The sequence below is a fragment of the Tupaia chinensis genome, unplaced genomic scaffold (assembly GCF_000334495.1).
Source record: "Tupaia chinensis unplaced genomic scaffold, TupChi_1.0 Scaffold000453_1, whole genome shotgun sequence".
NCBI classification, from domain to species: Eukaryota; Metazoa; Chordata; class Mammalia; order Scandentia; family Tupaiidae; genus Tupaia; species Tupaia belangeri.
The window spans coordinates 414,750-427,630 of NW_006159960.1; the positions used below are offsets into that span (position 1 = coordinate 414,750).

The 12,881-nt window shown below is 40.5% G+C and overlaps 1 protein-coding gene across 1 annotated transcript in view; it reads left to right on the plus strand.

Annotated features, from left to right (window-relative positions):
- The window catches only part of CRB1 (crumbs cell polarity complex component 1), a 207,944-nt gene that overhangs the window by 157,385 nt on the left and 37,678 nt on the right, over positions 1-12,881 (plus strand). The window contains exon 11 of the mRNA XM_006155425.2: positions 6,928-7,054. Within this exon, the coding sequence (XP_006155487.1) occupies positions 6,928-7,054 (127 nt within the window). The remainder of the gene's footprint in view (positions 1-6,927; positions 7,055-12,881) is intronic.

A 12,881-nucleotide genomic window follows, 5' to 3' on the forward strand; every position in this document is an offset into this window, starting at 1 on the left:
AAACCTGCCAACAACCATGGCTCAAGTCCTAGACCCAGTGGCTTGAGAATCACACCAGCACACATGTACATGTGCCCAAGATCCTGGGAGGAGAATAAGGAGAAGGGATTGTGGTGTGGCCATCCTCGCTGGAGTGTGATTTCTCACTTTCCCTCTCACTGTCTCTGTCTCTCTCTCTGGCACGTCCACATGCCTTAAGGCAAATACCTCTTTTTAAAATACAATGCTGAGCATATGTACGCAGGCACCCAAAATTCTGAAAGGAGAATGGAGAAGAAGGGAAAGTGGTATGGCCATCCTCCCTAGGGGGATTTCTCATTTTCCCTCTCTCTCTCTTGATCCGTTCCTCTCCAGCAAGTGCACATGCCCTATCGCAAAACTAAATATATATTACATATTTATATATAATTTTTTTTAAAAAAAGAATATTTTCCTTTTAAGTCACATTGCTTTAGTATTTCCTGATAAGCAGAAGTCATTGTTGTTTCTACAACTTACACTACTTTAAATTTACTAAATACACCTGAGTCATTATGGGGAGGAAAAATTATTATTAACAAGTAATACATTCTAGGATTTTGTTCAGAACACTTGGACAGGAGTTGGCAGCCTGTAGCTATTACCCTAATTCAGAGGTGATACCTTAATCGTATGAGCCTCCTAGCAGACATAGCATGTAGCTGTATGTATTGGAAGTTGGTGTGTGTTTCTCTGTATCATTTATTACTGTTCAGAGCCTGTGAAGACAAGGGACAGTGACAAGTGCTAAGTGTTGACATTCCAGTAATTACTTCCCATAATTGTTCTTTGCCAGGTAAACTGCCCATTTAAAGGCAAGAGAATTTCAGAATCCAATCAAGAGTATCCTACAGTGATTTTAGATAATAAACATGCATGTTCTATTAACTAGTGCTCCAGATTTTTTTCTGACTAATTCATCAAAGTCACAGTCTCAAAGACTAAAGTTCTCAAAAGTACCTTCTAATGAGATTCAAGAATTGTTTATTAAACCAAAGATGTACACAAAGCTTCATATTTGCAATGCTAATTGACCTTTCAAAGCTGGTTGACATTTTTTCAGCTCTTTTTAAAAATCATTATGATAGTTCCTTTTTTTTTTTTAAGAATGATCTTATTTAACTTTTTTTATTTATTTTAATTTGACCAGAGTGGGACAGAGAAAGAGAGAGAGGGAAAGCAAGAAAGCTAGCTGTGGTTCAAGGGACTTGAACCACAGTCAGCCATGTGGGAGTCCAGCGCCCCCAACCACCACTCCAGTGATTCATTGTTGTGGGCAAAGACATACACAGCATCATACAAGCTGGCTTCTCCATATTTGCCGTAGCACACATGGCGGGACAAAATCCAAGTCGTTGTACATTTTCTGAATAATTATTGTATACAGGAGGTCTTCAAAAGGTTTACGGAAATGCATAGGAAGAAAAAACTATGCATGGGTCTCAAAAAATTTTTGTACCAGAATAACTCACACTTTTATTTTTTCATAAACATTGTAAAACCCCTATGTATCTAATAACACACGCGTACACAGTGGGTCAAAGATCTGAGCAACGTCCAAAAGTTTTCAAAACTTCAGTCCCTCCCAATCACTGGACTTTTGTCTTACAATCAAGTTCTGCTTCAATTTTAGCGATCTGTTCTGCCTTCATGGGGATTATTTAATGCAAATTTTGTTACTATGCAAAGGAGCCACACTGAATTTCACACACGGTTCCCATCGACGGCTGTGTACAAACCTCCTGGACAGCATTTGGCTTGCATTCTGCAAAGCTATGAATTATTAGATAAGGAACAGCAAGTCTTGGCAGGGCAACTGCAGTTCAGCTCTGCAAGACAGCGGAGGCACCACACAAGTGCTTGGGTTCCGTGGTGTTGTCCTTGCCTCCCTGCCCTTCGCAGAAATGCTATTTTCCTATGGCCTGTGTTGATTTATTAGCAAATCTAGCTACAGCAAGGAACTTTCCAACCTTCAATTTACTGCCAGCCGGTAGTATAGATCTTATCTCACGAATGAAAACTGTGTAGAAATGGAAGATGGATAGCCTTGCGTGTTACGGTCCCCTCCAGCAGGAGCTTTTTACTGAAGAAAGTGGTTCTTGAATAATGCAGCACAATTAAGCATCTGTAGCTCCTCCAGCCCGACTACTTAATTAGCTTGGCACGGGCTACATATATGGACTTTCAAAGACATTTTCTTGAATGAAAGGAACAAGATGAACAGCTGTGACTGTTGCTTTTATCTCTCCAGACGCAGGAGATTACCCTCAGCAGTCTGTGGGAATGAGCAGACAAATCTCACTTGCTACAACGGAGGCAACTGCTCAGAGTTCCAGACTGAATTAAAATGTATGTGCCGGCCAGGTTTTACTGGAGAACGGTGAGTCGCATCAGAACTTTATGGAAGGGAATTCTGGGCTAAAGAACAGTGAGATGACTCAAAGTTCGCTTTCTCCTCTAATTTTTCATCTCAGTTCCCACAGGAAAATCTATGCGGAAATGTAAGTACAGACAGAGCCAAACAATAAAAAAGAAGAAAAATTACAGTGTAGGTCAAAGTAGAGGACATTTTATTAGCCAAGACTTCGAACAGGGAACTATGTCTTCAAAAAATGTATAACGTGCTATTTTTCTTTCTTATAAGTACTTCCGGTTTTATGTGTTCCCCCCCCCACTAACTCTAAAACATGAGGCAATATAGTTACTGTCAAAGTAAAATGAAATACATGTACATATTGCTTCATAGAATTACCTACAACCCAAAAAGTATACACACCTTACCCTATAATTCTACCTTTCCCAGAGAAACTATCAACTCTTATTCAGCTAATACAGGACTCATTAATATGGAATTAGCCAATGGCTTCAGTGACCTATAGTCTGCCAAAAACACAGGCAAATTTAGGCATAAATTTGACTGGCTGGTGGTGAGGTCAAGGGTGGAAAGACTACATACTCCACAGCTTTCATTAGATTCTCAAAGGACTCTATGTCCCCAAAGAGTACTTTATGGAAGGGAATTCTGGGCTAAAGAACAGTGAGATGACTCAAAGTTCGCTTTCTCCTCTAATTTTTCATCTCAGTTCCCACAGGAAAATCTATGCGGAAATGTAAGTACAGACAGAGCCAAACAATAAAAAAGAAGAAAAATTACAGTGTAGGTCAAAGTAGAGGACATTTTATTAGCCAAGACTTCGAACAGGGAACTATGTCTTCAAAAAATGTATAACGTGCTATTTTTCTTTCTTATAAGTACTTCCGGTTTTATGTGTTCCCCCCCCCACTAACTCTAAAACATGAGGCAATATAGTTACTGTCAAAGTAAAATGAAATACATGTACATATTGCTTCATAGAATTACCTACAACCCAAAAAGTATACACACCTTACCCTATAATTCTACCTTTCCCAGAGAAACTATCAACTCTTATTCAGCTAATACAGGACTCATTAATATGGAATTAGCCAATGGCTTCAGTGACCTATAGTCTGCCAAAAACACAGGCAAATTTAGGCATAAATTTGACTGGCTGGTGGTGAGGTCAAGGGTGGAAAGACTACATACTCCACAGCTTTCATTAGATTCTCAAAGGACTCTATGTCCCCAAAGAGTTATAAATCAGGGCTCCATAGGATACTGATCTGAACAGAGGATAATATTCAGTCATAACGCCTAGTTAAACTTAGCACCATGTCATGCATCTCACAGATAGTCTCCCTAGTTCTGCAAAGGTTTTATTGTTTTCATTTTGCATTTGGATAAACCAAGGCTGAGAGGTTAAGTGACAGATTCGGCCTATCCTGATGCATGCTGCATTAAGATGGAGCTTCCCTCAAGGCTTCTGCTCATCCAGCTCCAATGCTGGCATAATGCGATGAATATATCTTTGCTCACCCCAATTAAAACAAAATGGAAAAAAAAAAATTGCTCCTCCATCCTACATCCAGGGTAGGATACACTAATATCTGATCAAACTTCCTACTTTGAACAAACTAAATACAGTCAAGTACTTTCGGAAAGAGATTTCGATGGAATGACTTTTTTCCCATTGGATAACTAATAAAATGATGAATGGAATTGTCCTCCCTGGCAACTGGACTTGGAATTGATTGGAATTTTTTAGTTGGTTTTTCTGGCATCTCACTGATACAGCTCTTTGACCATTTTTTGCAAAACAGCAGGGAATACAGGGTATACCTGCATTTTTCCCTTCCAGTGTTTCCTGCTAACAACACTCCTTGCTTTCATCGCCAGCCTTTCGTGGTTGGCATTAAATGGCACTGGCAGTCCAAGTATATATGTGACTGGAAGGAGGTAACCTTGAGTCACATTCTATTTGTTATTCTACCCATTTATCATGCAACATTTTAACTCAGAGACCATTCAGTTGGCCTCCAGCTCCATAAATCTTCAAATTAGTGCAAATATTTCGTTGACCTGAACTTTGAGGAACTTCTCAACTATCTTTAAGTGCTGGTTGCTTCCTGGCTTCCTGTCACAGTTTCTGCAAGGTGCCACAATACACAGAGCTCACCCAAAGCCTTGGATTATTTTTCTCTGCAACTCATACACTGTCCCTACTTAGGAAAAATGTTTCCCTTTCCTTTCATGATTATTTGTATTTGGTGTTTAAATTTAGATGGTTGATTTGAAACAGGGAAAGGAAGGAAAGATCAGATAAGAATTGTCCTTCCTCTCTCAGAAGACTTTTCTTTCTTTTTTTTTTTTTTTTTTTGGTGTGTGTGTGTGAGAGAGAGATTTTTGCAATAGGGCACATGCACTCACCTGAGAGATAGAAAGCAAGAAACCACCATTCACCCCCCTGGGGGATTGCCACACGGCAGTCCCTTCTCCACCATTGTCCTCTTGGGATTTTGGGCACGCATGCACACATGCCCATCATGAGTTTTAAGCCACTCGATCTGGGACTCGAACCGTGAATGACTCTATTGAAATCCAGGGATGTAACCATTATGCCATCTGCTGGTCCCCAGAAGACCTTTCATCTGTTTAAACTTCTCTGGCACAAACTAATTTCTAAAACTAAGAATCTGTGCTCAATGGTCTCTGAAAGTCTTTGACCATTGTTGGTTACTTCACTGATGCTAACGGATCAGTGTGCTTCCATCTAGTAATTCACCTCTAATGAAAGCGCCAATGATGCTTTTAATTTATGTGCATGTGCCATCCTCCGTTTAGTTCAGAACAGAAAGAGATAAGAAAGTGAGAAGGAGTATCTACAGGAAGGCTGAAAATATTGGGCAATCGCCCAAGGTCTAGGTTAATGTGACTGCTGTAACTTTCAAGGATATTGAACACTCTCCTCTAATAAACTTGACTTCTCTCCTGCCTGATAAAATCTCCAACTTTATAGTGTCCTCCTGGAAGTTTGTGAAAGATGGATGGTGTGAACACTTGGGCCCACCCAAGACAGAGAGCATTTGGCAAGCTCCTGAGAATTGTCAAGTTTTGCTCGGATCTAATCAGAGAAGTTTCCTTCCAGCCCAGAGGCCTAAGCCAAGGAAGGAAAACAAAATGTCTCAGCTATGCTTGGTATTCAGCAGGATAGGGAGTTGTTTTCCTTGGAAAAAATCTGTTTTTTCCTTTATGCCTTAGGTTGGCCCAACCCCATGACCACTACCTCATCCCCCTTTGGTTTGGAGCCTAGTGATTGGTCTCTGACCCTTACATAAAGTTTTATCTTTTGGGAGGTAGCAGAAAGGGTAGGAAAAATGAAAAATTATTTACCTAAAAAAGCTGCTCAGCAGATTTTCATGCATTTCCCAAAGTAAAAATAGATGCTTTAGTTTCCGCTTCATCCCAAGGCCTTAATAGAGTGTTTGACACATTCTAAGTGTTAAATGTCTAGTAGAGGAGTTATTGGTGAAAAACTCAATTAATATACAGGAAAATAAATTACTGGTAGAAAATTAAGTGAAAAATGGCAGTGTCCCAAAGAAGACAAAAACCTTTCAAGTCTTAGAGTCAATGTCACTCGTTTCGGAAAATTTAGCTTTAAAAGTCATTCTACCTGAACATTAGAAATCCTTCTTGGCTGTTGGAACACAGGTTAATTAATAAGTGAGTTCTTTTAGTCATCTACTCTTGCTTTTGTTAAAAACAAAACTATATATATATAGGAAACCTGGAATTTCAAAGGATAGTAACTCAAAATCTGCAAGAGTAAACCCATTCTTTTGGTCTGTCTTCGGTGGGCTTTTTCCCTTTAGCCCAAGGTCACAGACACATTAAACTCCCAACAGCACCACTGTAGGGCTGCTCTGAGCAGACTCCAGATGGGCCAACAGTCTGCTTCTCATGATTCACACGTGGCCCTAAAAAATTACATGTTTATAAGTGAGCAAACTCACGAATGGTCCTTTATTTTTTATTCCTTATTTCATTTTTTAAAAATTTCTTTCTTTATTTTAATTCAACCATAGAAGGACAGAGTGAGATAGAGAGAGAGAGGGAGAGTGAAAACGCAAGCTGCCAGGTCCAGGACTCAAATTGTAGTCGACTATGTGTGAGTCCAGCACCTTAACCACCATGCCACCTGCTGGGCCCCTCATTTCATATTTTATTTAAAAAAATGTTTCAATTATTTTTCATTGTGATTTCTGGTTTCCATAGAATCAATGCATACCTTTGTGGGCTACAGTGTTTTCAAGCCCAGTTTGCTCTAGGATTCTAAATATTTGTGCCTAATTTCTCATCCACATTGATTCTGTGTGCGTGGTCTGAATTATTTCCATTAAAACTAAAATTTGTGAAGGAAATTCTGAGGCCCATCTCCCACAGGGTAGATGCGACTTGTTCTAGGTAGTGAGGCCAAGTTTTGGCCTTTCCCATTATCACAGCCCCTGTATACAGAGGGTTGTGGGTTTCGCTGTTTGTTCATTTTCAAGGTGTGAAGAGGACATGGACGAGTGTGCCTCCGATCCGTGCATCAACGGGGGTCTGTGCCAGAACCTCGTGGGCAGATTCCAGTGCCTCTGCGACGTGGCCTTCGCGGGCGAGCGCTGCGAGGTGGACGTAAGCGGCATCTCCTTTTATGTCTCTCTCCTACTCTGGCAGAATCTCTTCCAGCTTCTTTCTTACCTCATTCTGCGCATGAATGATGAGCCCGTGGTTGAGTGGGGTGAACAGGAAGATTATTAATGTGCATTTGAACATCCCAAGATGGAAAAAACCCTGAATTTCAAAAGATATCTTCATTCATTTAGGTCACAAAAGAAATAAGGAAATTTATAAGAACTATCTGAAAATCACATTAAACTCAAGGCCTATTTTAAGCAGGTCACAAGCACTTTGTGTGTACAAAATTTTTTCCCATTTTAGCTTTAAATATGAAAAATGATTGTTCTTAACATAACCAGAAATGTCTCACTATTGAGTGTAGTTAGTAGCAATATAGTTTTATTCTTTTTTTAAGAATTATTGATTTATTTTTGTTATTATTATTAAATTTGCTATAGGTCATGAACACTCACCAAAAAGAGACAGAGAGAGAGAGAGGGAAACTGAGAAAGCAGCCCACCAGGTCCAGGATTCAAACTGCAGCTGGCCATGTGGAAGTCCAGTGCCTTAATCAGCACACCACCTGTTGGTCCCTGTAGTTTTATTTTTAATACTTCCATATTTGAATGACCAATAAAATGAAAAAAAAATATTTTCTGCCCACTACATTTAAAAAACTTTTTTGGAGAGGTTTTTGCTATAGGGCACGTGTGCTCACCAGAAAGACAGAGAGAGACAGAGAGATAGAAAGCAAGAAATTGACCCCCCAGGGGGGTTGGCCACACTGCAATCCCTTCTCCTCCATTCTCCTCTTGGGATGTTGGGCACACATGCACATGCACCCAGTGTGAGTTTAAGCCACTGGGTCCAGGACTCAAACCGTGGTCGACTACGTGGGAGTCCAGCAACATAGCTATTACGCCAACTGCTGGTCCCCTTGAGTTTTCTTGAAGGTATGTTTTTTCCAAAATTTACCAATAAATTTATCTTCTTTAAGTATCTTTATTAAAAATCACAAAATCATGACACTTGTAATCAAAATATATTTGGCATTATGATTTTTAAGTAAATATACACTTGAAATGATGGATCTACAAATAAATTAATAAGATACATAAAAATTAATATAATTTTGCTTAGCTTTAGTGGGCTATAAACTAGCAATTGAAAAAATTATTTGCTAATATTTTTAGTTTTCACTGGCATGTTATTATTGATGCTAAATGTTTGTGTGGATATATTCTTCCACAGGAGGCCATATTTGTATTCATTCAAAGGGAAAATTGTGTGATCCTGTAAATGAATTTAGAATGCGACTAAAATACCAACAGCTTCCCAAATGTTATATAGTAAATGTGTGTGTCTTTAGGAGCTGGTTTGAAAATGAGAGGATAATGTATCCATTGGATGATTTCCAATACTTGACTGTCTCAATCATTTTAAGAAAGTTGTCTTTCTGTGGAAATGACCAAGGAAACCCAAATACATCATTCAAGCAGAAGGGCAAAATAATGTACTATGAAGCAAAGGAAACGTATTCCATTGTATGTTGCAGTACTAAGAGAAGATTTTACATAGCAATTCCTATCCTGTGGAGTGCTGACGATCATTTCAAACTTCAAACTCATTTCGAAGGATTTTCTTGGTGCACATTCATTTCCCTCACATTCAAGGCTGTATATGTCTTTACAGGGCTTCAGGATCTCTTCCAAAGTTTGATTATTTGATAAGACATTTGGGGAAAACCTTCCGGTTGACATTTGCATCCACAAGTATTTGCAGTAAGCATAAACCAGATTATAGTCGAAGGCAGTCTCTGTAGGTTTCCCATTTACTCCCTTGCAGACATGGCTGTATTCATGTATTTACAGGCTGTTCCCAATATAATATATTTCTGACCAAATATATGTAAGGAAGGTTCTCTCACTTTCTCTGAACAATTCTGATGCTTGTGTTGTCATTGTAATTGTCGATTGCTTTCTCATTTTCCAAGTGTCTTGTTATCATGAGATATCTGACTAAAAAAGCTACTGCTCCCTTTCTCTTCCTATTTCTGTATTTTTCTACTGCATTGTATGTGACTATGGCTTTTATACATTTACACAGAAAAATAAAACCTTTGTTCTCGCATCTCCTGTTTTTCATCCTCTGATGATAACTGTCTTTGTTTGTCTTGATGTACTTTGCATGTTGAGATGGGCACGGCCAGGTGCACGCGCACACACACACCCCACAGGGGACACAGAACACTAGCCCCGTCTCCCTAAATTGTGATGTCTTTCTCCAAATGTGTCACCACAAGTAAAGGCCTGTGGCATCAAGATCAAGGTCCATGCAAATAACCCTCTGGTTGGCATTCTAGAAATTATAACATCCCTGCTTGTTCATACTATTGATTTCAGTCATACCTGCCACAACTAGCCATAGATCAATCTTGTCCTTTTTTCTCTTTTCTTTTTTTTGAGAGAGATTTTTACTGTAGGGTGCATGTGTTTCCCCAGAGAAACAGAGACAGAGAGTTAGAAGGTGAGAAGTCACCCTCTAGAGGGAAAGGCCCACTGCAATCTCTTCTCCATTCTCCTTTTGGGATTTTGGGCACGCACGCACATGTGCTCGGCGTGACTCTTAAACTGTCGGGTCTGGGACTCAAACTGTGTTTGACTACGTGGGAGTCCAGTGACAAAACCATTATGCCATCTCCTGGACTCTAGATCAATCTAGTTTTAAGGAGAGGCCTTCTCACCTAAGTGAGAAAAATTCACACAGCCTGGACCACATTTTGAAACATAGTGTTATATGTTTACTTGAATAAAAATAAATTCATTTTACTCGGTTTTCAGATTTAAAATTTATACTAAACAAAGCTCTGTTTTAGGGCCTGCCTCCTCTTTCATTGCACTCATATTCATGGGGTGTGGGTTTTTATTACTCTCCGTTTTGGAGAAATAGAATAGCCAAGTTTAGAAAAATTAGTGTTTTAGCAGCACAGAGAGACAGCTAATTAATGTTATGCCAGGGATTCAGATAAGCCATTTTAAAATAAATAATTTTTTCAATTATACTTTTTCAATACAGGCCAACCAAAAAATCTTTCACCTTCCTGACTCTTCACTAAATTTTGTTCCACAATCCTATTGCTATTTCTGGGTTTTAAGATAGAAACTATTCAGTTTTCAATTGGTGGAATTAAAATGAAGCGTCTTGTTTTTGTTTTTCTGAAAGTGGTGCCATTATACATTTAGGTAGGAAGCCAGTGAAGAAATAAACCTGTCTCTCCACTGCCGGCATTATTACAATATGAGCTATTTCACCTCTCTTCCTAGTTTCTTCGCTTGTTCAGCAGATGTTGAATGGATGCCTACTAGGTGATAAGCCCTGAACTAGGAATTAAACACAATGCTCTTGGTCTCACAGAGGATGCAGGTTCCTGGGGCCGGTTAGGGCTGAAGTTAGCACCAGCCTTAAGGGACCACACAGCACGGGTGTTTTGCTCAGCATCAAAGCTTAATCTGGAAGGTCAAGGGATGTTTCCCAAACCCTAAGCTGCCATGCAAAGGTGAGCGAGAGCTAGGCTGTGGAAGGAGTGATGGAGCAGTGGAGGGTAGGTGGAGCTGGGTGCAGGGTGGGAGCTCCTGAGACGGAGGTGTGGGAGCTAAGCAGAAATGGGCCCTTAGAAACCACCACAGAGCCCTTGGCATTGCTTCCTAGGAGCAATGGCAAGTCTCTGAAGGATTTCAAACACTTGCATTTGGGCTTTAGCATGGAGGATGGATTAAAAGAAAGGCAAGACTGGACCCAGAAAAACAAAACAAAACAAAACAAAACAAAAACAGGAAATTGTTGCAGTAGCACACACAAAGGGAAAGGAGATTCTGCATTGCTTTACATGGTAGAAGAATGTGAAAAGCAGGGGTGGGTGAATAAAGTCTGAAGTAGTAAAATTTCATGATTGGGAGAAAGTATAGGTCTGGGGTGGGCTGAAAAGTTAAATTCAGGGAATATTGTTTTTAAAATAGTCATTGATTGAATAGATGAATCGGCGTAATCCTCTGTGAGATATCCAAGTTAGTAATCAGTGTGGATATTCCAGTCGGGAGCTCTAGAGCACAAGAAACTTTTCTAGGCTAGGTTCTAATGCTGTCGAATTTTGCATTCCAGTCTCCATGTATGTAACCCACCCATTGCATTTATCTATTACCCTATGACAGTTTTACCTCAAATTTAGCAACTTGAAACAATGCACATTTATTACCTCAGAGTCTGTTGAGCCATGGTCCAGGCAGGGCTGTGCTGAGTCCTCCTCTTAGCATCTCACAGGGAGCAATCAAGAAGTCAGCCAGGAAACCAGTCTCATTTGATGTTCCACTGCGGGGGAACTCACTTCCAAGTCCATAGGAAGCTGTTGGTGGAATTCAATTCCTTTGGTTGTAGGACTGAGGCTTCAGCTGCGTGGTAACGGTCAACCAGAGGCAGCTCTCAGTCACTAGGGTAGCCGGGTTTTTTTACCACATGGGGCTTCCCAGCATGGCTGCTTATTTCCTCAGAGCCAGAAAAGGAGGGAGAGATTCCAGCAAGGTGGGCATTACAGTCTCCTTTAACACCATCACATGCTCAAGTCCGTAGGATCACACAGGATACATAGTATCCCCACCTTTATCATCTTCTGTGGGTTGGAAGTGACTCACAGATTCCCACCACACTCAAAGGAGACAGCCATGCAAGGAAGAAACACCAAGAGGCGGGGACAGTAAATCCACCCGGAGGGGCTGTCTGCCACACCTTACGTTCTCATCTTCATCCTTTGTACTGCATTCTGCAACATTCCTCAGATCTCTCTTCCAGAGTCCATGTATGTATGATCCACTGTGTATAATCCCCCCTGAAGTTCATTTTTTCCCATTAGAGAGAGAAACAGGCACTCCCTCCAGGGTCTTCACACTGCAAACTACCTAGTCTCAGCTGGCCCGGATGATGGCCACGTGCACACCCAGTGCGCTCAGAGCGTTCCCAGAATGCAAACCCAAGACTTCTCCCATGTGAGTCTAGTTGCATTACCACTGAGCTACCACCTGGCCCCCTCACTGGTAGGTTTTAATTTTGGGTTCCTTTTTAAATTTCTAGATATTTTTATCATCGTAAAACTCAACATTTCCTTTTGCCTGTGTCCTATTTTTTTTTTACTAAAATTGCTAGTATTTATTTTACTTTTATATAATTAAGACCCTATTTAACAGTCTCTGAAAGACTGTTTTATTACTTTAAGCTGTTGGAGAGCTTCCTATATTTGTTTCTGCTGAATTTTACTCACAGCAGAGATTTTCCTCCTGTGGTTTGTGATTTTTATGGGCGAACTCACTTTACGAGGATGGCATGCCCATGGGAATCTGTGTGCTGAGCTTTAGGATGTACCTGACCGGAGTCTTAGCTTTAGTCTTTTGCTGGCCAGTGCCTGGACTTGGGTTCTCAGTTTGGGGATTCTGACAACATCTGGGTAGTGTCAGTTTGGTCCCCATGTCCAATCTTTGTGCAATCCCTTCATAAATACATCTCAAACTGCTTCTCTATTCTCATTTCTTACCTGTCCTCTCCACTCTCCTCTCTCCAGCCATGAGGAACTTTTCACCTCCCTTTGAATGTCCGAGTTGGTCAGAACTTCCTTGACACACTGTTCCTGCCTCACTCTCACTCCCTTCCCTCTGCCTGGCAGGCTCCTGTCCTTGCTGAGATCCCAGATCTAATGTGAACCCCTGCAGGGATTTTACAAGCCTACCCTTCAAAAAGGCTTACTATTTTAGTCCCACTCTTCCTTACCACTTCGTACCTTTTCTAGTGCTCATTGTTT